General features: G+C 50.7%; 1 protein-coding gene across 1 annotated transcript; it reads right to left on the bottom strand.

The window, feature by feature from the left end:
* Nucleotides 1-5850: 5850 nt before the first annotated feature.
* FOXE3 (forkhead box E3) lies at nucleotides 5851-7414 on the bottom strand. The gene has a single exon (XM_059137272.1). It carries the CDS (start codon nucleotides 7412-7414, stop codon nucleotides 6461-6463), a length of 954 nt encoding a protein of 317 aa, XP_058993255.1. The 3' UTR covers nucleotides 5851-6460.
* Between the last annotated feature and the right edge of the window lie 1374 nt (nucleotides 7415-8788).

Here is an 8788-nt window from a genome sequence, read left to right as displayed (position 1 = left end):
GTAAGGGGAGTGACAAGCAGAAAGAGAGGGAGAAGTAGGCTTCCTGCTGTGCAGGGAGCCCAGTCCTAGGATCCGGGGATCATGACCCAAGCCGAAAGCAGTTGCTTAACCAACTAAGCCACCCAGGCACCTCTTTTCTATAGCTTTGTATACCTATTTTCCTCCATCACCATGGCTACCTCCTCCAAGCTACCATCCTTCTCTGCCTGGATACTACAGTAGCCTTGTCATCGGTCTCCCCACCCCACCCTATCCCAGATCCCCTCTAATAGTTTATTTAGGGCTATGAAATTTCCTCTAACCACAGGTTTGACTATATTCTGCAGATTTTTTTTTTTTAGGATTTTATTTATTTATTTGAGAGAGAGAGCATGACCAGTGGTAGGGGCAGAGGGAGAAGCAGGCTCCCCACTGAGCCTGTGAGGCTCGATCCCAGGACCCTGGGATCATGACCTGAGCCAAAGGCAGCCACTCAACTGACTTAGCCACCCAGGCGTCCCTATCCTACACATTTTAATATGTACTTTTCTCACCTTTATTAATTTATGAATGGTCTGTAGTTTCAATTTTCCTCTAACCTGAGAGTTATTTATGTAAGCATTTTTTAATTTTCAAGGGCTTCATTCAAAATGTGGTCCAAGAACATATTCTTATAGAAATTTATGAACATTTTTGGTTGTAGTTTTCATTTTAATAGTGATCTTAAACACATTCATATAAGCATATAATGAACCACTTACATGACCTCCTGATATAAATATCAGAGAGCTGATATTTAGAGTCCTCATTTACATTTATTGTCAAGTACTACTTCTTTAATCTTGAATTGAAAACATTGAAAAACAATGTTGACTTTATAAGTAAATGCTGCATTTGGGCCAGTTGGTGGCTTCATTCAAAAGAAAGCAATGGGAAGGGCACCTTGGTGACTCAGTTAGTTAAGCTTCTGACTCTTGATCTCAGCTCAGGTCTTGATCTCAGGGTCATGAGTTCGAGCCCCACGTTGGAAAAGAAAGAAAGGAAGGAAGGAAGGGTGGGGGGAAGAAAAGAAAGCAACGGAGGATGAATTTAGTCATCATGGCTTAAGGCATCCCAAACCCAAAAGACCTGTAATGGAGCAGTCAAGGCCACATTTACGGTGCAAATGATTTATTCAGTTTCAGCAAAACGGTATCTTCTTTTACATCTGATTAATGTTATATGAATTTTTATCTTGTAGCTCTGTTTGAATTTAATTTGTGAATAAGTTTTTGTTTTCCAGTTGCATAAGAGACACAAGTCTAAGGATTTGATACCTGCCCATGTTAAATGACATTATAATAAAAAGTAAGGTCAATACTGGGGGTCCACAGAATTTTTTTGTTTAAGAGAAGACCACTGTAGCCTCCTGTATCTTGCAAAATCCTGTCTCACCTCATCTCCCAGAGAGGTCCTTCACATGCGCTTAAAACCAAACCTGTCACTAAGAGTAGAAGGTTTTCCATGTTGTGCATTTTTTCTTCTGCCTTCCCAAGTGAAAGCCCATGGACATGAAAGATTGTCCAAAGGAGGCTCTCCGTTGATCGGCTTACCTATGTCCCTTCCAAGGATGTCACTTTCCTATGTACTCAATTTTCCCTGTGCCAGCATGATGTTGGTCACTTTCTTGAACTGGGTCCAACAGACCTTCTAACCAGCTCAGCACCATCCTGGGACCAAAGCCATCCTTCCCATCCTGTCCCAAGTCCTCCTAAGTTCGGAGTCTGCCCCCTCAGCTCACCTATATATTCCTGTAAGGAACTCAGAACTGTCCCCTGCCTTAATCTTTTTGCCAAAACATGTACCCCTCATTTCCATAACACTGACCCACCTTCCCAGCTTCCCCATACACAAGGTATACTGAACCCATATAACAACCTTCCATTCCCCTCTTCCTAAACCCCCCAAAATAAGTCTACAAAGACACAGCTTTGACTCAAACATTTCATAGTCAAAGTGCACACTTCGCTTCTCATACTACAGTAATCATCTTAATTTCAGATGTGTGAAATTTCCTCCCAAATTTACCTCAGCTGAAATAAATAAATCAAGAAAAAGGATGATGTGGGATCCAGGAAGCAGAGAATCCAACACCGGATAAAGATGGAGGGAATTGGGGCACCTGGGTGGCTCAGTGGGTTAAAGGATCAAGCCCCAAAACACACTCTCAGGGAGCCTCCTCACCGCCCCCACCCCCGTCACCTCTCTGCCGACTTGTGATCTCTGTCTGTCAAATAAATAAATAAAATCTTAAAAAAAAAAAAAAAAAGATGGAGGGAATTCCAAGAAATCCCTAGGATAACAGTGAAGGGAAATTTCAGGTCCACATCTGAGCAGCAAACATGGAGAGCGATCAGCTCAGACTGGATCTGGAGGACAGAGAACTCTGGGAGAGATGCTCCCAGGAAAGGAAAAATACAACCACGGAAAGCCATGACAGATTTTCTGATAAATTTGACTTTGTGAAAAAGTTACCACAATGCTTTTGGAAGACACAGGAATGAAGATTTAACCATAGGTACAAAGAAACCTAAGCAAATGAAAAAATAAGGCATTGACTCCAGGAGAAGTGAAAGGTTTCCAGAAGAAGGAGGAGGAGGAAGAGGAGGAATAAGAGGAGGAGAAGGAGAAGAATTATAGGCTTGATACATTAGCATCCTATCAGAGAACAGTATTTACATGGTAGTAAGATGTAAATGTCAGAAGTGGGTAGTTTGGCAGGGATGGAAAGAAATAACCATTTTAGAGGTAAATGATTATTATAATAGGAAGCTAATCATCACTGTTTCAAGAGAGAGGAGTATAAGCATGGAAATGTGGGGTTGTCTGTGGAGCTCAGACGGTTAAGCTCCTGCCTTTGGCTCCATGATCCCAGGGTTCTGGAATCTAGCCCCAAGTCACGCTTTCTGCTCAGGGGGGAGCCTGCTTCTCCCTCTCCCTCTGTCTGCCTCTCTCTCTCTAATAAATAAACAAAATCTTAAAAAAAAAAAAAAAGCATGGAAATGTGGAACTATATTCCAAAGGAGACAAATAGGAATTGAAAGTAGATGCTTATAGGGAACAAAACAGGGATCCTGAGAGTGGGCAAAGCACTATCATAGGACTTTGCTATTTGATTATATGCTTGTTTCAATTTAATAAAAACAAAAATTAAGTATCAAAAATTGTCTTCAGATTAAAGATGACTTCTAGCTTTCTACAAGAATGAAGGGGGAAATATTTACTTAAGGTGTCTGAAGGCTTGGACGCCTGGGTGGCTTAGTCGGTTAAGCATCTGACTTCAGCTCAGGTCATGATCCCAGGGTTCTAGGATGGAGTCTGGCATTGGACTCCCTGCTCAATGGGGAGTCTGCTTCTCCCTCTACATTTCCCCCCTGCTCATGATTGCTCACGCTCTCTCAAATAAATAAAATCTTTAAAAAAAAAAAAGTGTCTGAAGACTCCATTCAGATTATTTTCTCCAAAAAGGGGACAGGGAGAATAATTTTAAAATCTTACTTCTAGATAAGTGATTGGTGCTTTTGATTTTTAAAAAAGATTTTATTTATTTGAAAGAGAAAAAGAGAGAGCATGAGTAGGGGGAAGGGCAGAGGGAGAAGCAGACTCCCACTGGGCAGGGAACCCAACATAGGGTTCGGATCCCAGGACCCTGAGATCATGACCTGAGCCCAAGGTAAATGCTTAACGGAGTGAGCCACACAGGTGTCCCTGATTGGTGCTTTTTAAAGAGAGAGTGGGATTAGAGCTTCTGTTTCTGTTTGTTCAACCTCTACCAAAATGTCAAAATTCTTAGGGTACGCTATGACATATTCTGTGAGGGCATAAATGGTCTCAAATCTGATTCTGTATTGGCCTAGGAGCCTAGGACAGGGCCTGGATACACATAGCAAGTCTTGATGCTTTGGATAAAGGAAGATTAAAGAGGCAAAATAAAATAAAATAAAATAAAATAAAATCTCTGATTTTCCACTTTAGTGGTGACTTTTCTAGTATTTCTGTACATACATTTCCCACCTAGTCCTCACAGTTCCAAGACCCCAGGGACAGAGATCTGCAGGGCAGTGGCAGGAATGGAAATCTGAGCTCACAAGGCACTTCCTGGCTTCAACAGACTGCGAAGGGTTCTCCCCTTCCCTACACAGTTCTTGGATTTGGAAGGAATTTATCAGGAGGTTCTCTGAGGCAGGAGGAAGGGCTGTAACACCATTTGGAACTGAAGAAAGTTTACATTTTGATGTTTGTGGAGCTCTACTCCTTAGACACCAGGCAGGCTGGATATTTGCTGCCCCTTGGGCTCCTGAGGAGCAATTCTTATCCAACAAATGGGGAGATGGTCTCCACCTCTACCTCTTTTGCAGGTCAGTGCAAGGACTGCGAGTGTGAATAAATAGGAAGGTGGCGAAGTACTGTCAACCCAGTCATTATTCAGGAAGTCAGACACCTTAGACCCCAGGGAGTCAGTCAGTCAAGTATTAAGGGAAAGGCTGCTATGTTTCAGGCAAATTAGTTCTGACTCTTGCTCACAGGGGTTGATAGCTGAAGGAAGGTGTCCATTCAGGTAATTTCATTCCACCCAGTCTGTACCCAGTGTCCTACCACCAAAGAGGGCCTTTCCTGCCTTCTCAAATTTCTTGCCCTTTCTCCCCTAGAAGCTGCTGAGTCTCTACCCTCACCTTCCAACACCACAAGAGAACTTTAAATTCTTGTAACTAAGAGAAGTGCACCAGGCATGTCCAACATCCAACACGCAAATCACATTCACCATGGACTCAAGACACATCATCCCATCCCCCGCCCCCAGTGCTCAATCCAGGCCCTGCTAGACTGTTAGTGCTGGGGCACCTGGGAATGCCTGAGGATTAGTATTTGGGTCAGCACCAGGGAGCAGGACAAGGTGAAAGTCCAACTCCCTCAAACTGCAACCTAGGAGTTTCTCCTAGGTGCTGCCCTGTCCGTGGTGCTGGGGACGGTCAGAAGTAACCAGTTCAGGTTCTGGCTGCCTCAGCTCAAACCTAGCTAGGGAGGTAGACCAGGAGGCATAGATGATGAAGCACAGTCCAGCTCTGGAAGTTCAGCAGGGGAACATGTGGTTCATAGTCCCCTTTCTTAAAGTGGGGAGTTTTAGACTTTTAAATTGAGCCCCCAGCCTTGATCTGGTGCCTTTCCTTCAGAATACTGTGCATACTAATTAGCTGGGAGTTTTGTTAAAATGCAGAATCTGATGATTCAGTGGGTCTGAGGTGGAGCCTGAGGTTCTGCACTTCTAACGAGCTCCTGGGTGATGCTGAAGGTCTACAGACCACAGTTTGAGTGCAAGGCCCTAGAGCACTCATTTCTCTGAGGACTGAGGACTGATCCATAAGCCCCATAAAGCAGGATTTTGCCCCTTTGCTTAGTGATGTATTTCCAGTGCCTACACTGTGCTTTGCACGTTGAATAAGTACTTGTTAGAGGAGTGGCCAGTGCTCCCTTATCCATGGGAACTGGGAATAATCTCACACAGCAGAGAAATCCCCTAACTGAATACAATCATGTGCACATCCCTACCAGCTTCTGGGATGCAGCAGGTGGTAGCATTTTGCTAGGCCCACTATGTGCCCAGCTATGGCTTAATCACATCCTAATCCCACTTCATGAACCTTTGCCTGATAACTGACAAGGGGCTCACCCCGTGGCAACCCAAGATCCCATACAAAGCCCACTCTCTATTTCCCCAGATAACTCCCCCAGGTCACCAGCCAGCACACCGAGCCCAGAGAAGAGTTCTTCTTCTTCTTCTTCTTCTTTTTTTTTTTAATCAAACCAGCTTTAATTAAAAAAATAATAACCCAATAAGTCCTACGTTTTTCAGATGTTGGGGCAGCCCACCAGCCCCCCTTTCAGTCCGGAACCCCCTGGTCCTTCTCATCTCGGAGATCTGGAAGAACTGTCCTCCAGGACTGGAATAACGCAGCCAGGTGTGTCTGTTTGGAAGGAGCGCTCTCTCCCAATAAGACAGGTGCAGACGGGGAAGGGAGGGGTGGGTGCAAGTCTGCGAGGAAACGGAGCAAGACAGCAAGGGAGTCAGGAATCTCAGGAGTCTGACCTCTAGTGTGTTGTGAAAACACGAGGGAAGGCCGAAGAAGTTTGGAGCCAGTCGAGAAGGCGGCGTGAGAACGAAGGTCTGGCTTCCGAAGGCTCCGGGCTCACCAGAAACTGGGGAGGAAGCTCGCCCGCGGCGATCCAGCTCCGGGATTTGGGACCCGATACGGCGCCCCTGGGGGGAGCGCCCGGAGGAGGGCTCACAGTTGGGGGGTAGGGGGTGGGGCCGGGGGAGAGAAGGCTGGAGGGTGCCCGCATGGGGACAGCCAGGTGTCAAAGGTGCGCTGGTTCCCCGAGGCGCGCTCCGAGACTGGCAAAGACCGGCAGAGACGGGGCGCGCGGGGCGGGCGGCCGCAGCGGCTCACAGGTAGCGCTCGAGCCCGGGCGCGTAGCCCGGCGGCCGCAGGTAGGCCTCCCCGGGGCCGAGCGGGCCGAGCGCGGCGGCGGGCCCGGCCAGCGCCAGCAGGGGCTCGGCGGGGAGCGGGCCGGGGCCGGGGCGCGGCGCCGGCAGCCCCAGGCGCTCGGGGCCCGGCGAGTAGAGCGGCGGGGAGGCTGCGGCCGGGCAGGGGGCGAAGGCGGCGGCGGCGGCGTCGGGCGCGGGGCAGCAGGGCGGCTCGGAGGCGCCCAGCCCCGCCAGCTCGGGCGGCAGGCTCACCATGCTGTCGACGCTGAAGAGGCGCGCGGGCGGCGAGGGCCCGGGCGCGGCGGCGGGTGGCGGCGGGGCGAGCAGCGCGGGGCCGGGCGCGGGCGCGTAGGGCGCGTAGGGGAAGGGCGGCGGGCCGGCGGCGGGCAGCGCGGGCAGCTCGGCTCGCTTGAAGCGCTTGCGGCGCCGCAGGAAGCTGCCGTTGTCGAACATGTCGGCGGCCGCGGGGTCGAGCGTCCAGTAGTTGCCCTTGCCCGGGTTGCCCGGCTCGCGCGGCACCTTGACGAAGCAGTCGTTGAGCGTCAGGTTGTGGCGGATGCTGTTCTGCCACTTGCGCGGGCTGTCGCGGTAGAAGGCGAAGCGCTCGGTGATGAAGCGGTAGATGGCGGCCAGCGTGAGGCGGCGGCCAGGGGCGTGCGCCAGCGCCATGGCGATGAGCGCGATGTACGAGTAGGGCGGCTTCCCGCGCTGCAGGGGCCGCCGCCGCCGCCGTCCCGGGCCCGGTGCGGGGGCGGACTCCGGCTCCCCGTGGCCCGCGGCCGCCTCCTCGGGCTCCGGCCCCGGTTCGGCCCCGGCTAGTGGCGACGGCGGCGGCCCCGACGGCGCGACCGAGGGCAGGGCGGGGAAGCCCGAGAAAGCGGCAGGCGGCTCCATGTCGCTGCGCCCGGTCATCGGGATGCGGCCGCCCCTGCCCGCGCAGCTCGGAGAGAGCAGGGGCCTCCGACTCGCCTTATATGGACGCGGCCCCCCTCCTCTGTCCCCCCCAAGCCTGGGGAGAGGGCTCGGATCTTCCCCCGCCGGCCAGCGCCTCCTCCCTGAATCGCTTCCCCAATCCCCTTACCATGTTCACAGTCCCCTACCACCTACATGTCGCCCCTCCCTTGGTCTCTTCCCTTTGGGTCAGTCCTTCCAGACCAAGCCTCAATCCCTTCCCCATCTCCACTGGGTCGGTCCGGTCCTGGACCCCTCCCCCTCCCCCTCTCTGTGGGCCTCTCCCTCATCTCCCTCCTCTTTGGGTCAATGCTAATCACAAATCCACCCACTCAGTGTACTCTTGGCGGGGGGGGGGGGGGGGGGGGGGGGGGGGCCTCCTCACTATGCTCCTCCCAGTCCTGTCCCTCGGTCTTTCTCTCCTAGCCTTCTCCAGGTTCTTCCTACCCCAGATGGGATAGAGATGAAAGTTCCCCAGGACCACCTTGCCAGCCTTTAGCGTCCTGACACGGTGCTGGTCTTGGACATTAAAAGGGTAGGGTAGGGGCAATGGCAGAGCAAGAAGGCCTACTTTGTCCTGGGAGAGGACATTTGGTGGCTCCAGGGTCACCACCTCCTCTCTCTGCTACCTCCCACACAACCTTGTTCCTGTCCAAACCATTTGTAAGCATCCTTTGAAAACACAAAATCCTGAAAAGTGATCCAACTGGCATATTTGGGGATCATGGGACTGGCTGCTTTAAAATCAAGAGCCCCCAGTAAGTCCATAACTTGAAGTTGCCTTTCTGACTGCCTCTTGTCCGTGTGCCTTCTGTTCTAAAGAAGGTACTCTCTTTCTCTCTCTCTCTCTGTCTCTCTTTCTCTCTCTCTCTCTCTCTCACACACACACACACACACAACATACACACTGTGGAGATGCACAAAAGACAGGCCTACATAACTCAAAGTTCCAAGGACCAGTTGCTGGGTCAGAGAGAGACCCCCAAGTGCTTCCACAGCCTGGAGGTCTGAGAAAACTGCTTACTGACCCCAAAAAGCCACACTCACATTTCACTGGGGAGGGGGAGGGTTGCCTTAGCGATTTTTATTAAAAACTCACTCTGGGAAACACCACCTACTACCACCATCCAGAGGTGATGTCTCTTTGAGTTTATTTCAGGAAATCTCTCCAAAGTGACAGGAGAACCAGCCCTAGCTTGAAGGGAATCAGAGGATGAAGACAGCTTGCCTTAAAGAGGCTTGTCTTGGGGGACAGGCAAGATCAAGGGAGCAGGGCTGAGGGTAGATGAGGCAAGTGAAGGAAGGGCCAAGGCGGAAATTTAAGGGGGCACAAAC

This window comes from Mustela lutreola, chromosome 10, assembly GCF_030435805.1.
Source record: "Mustela lutreola isolate mMusLut2 chromosome 10, mMusLut2.pri, whole genome shotgun sequence".
NCBI classification, from domain to species: domain Eukaryota; kingdom Metazoa; phylum Chordata; class Mammalia; order Carnivora; family Mustelidae; genus Mustela; species Mustela lutreola.
Note: the sequence above shows the minus strand (reverse complement) of the source record. Positions and strands in the feature narration are given on the sequence as shown.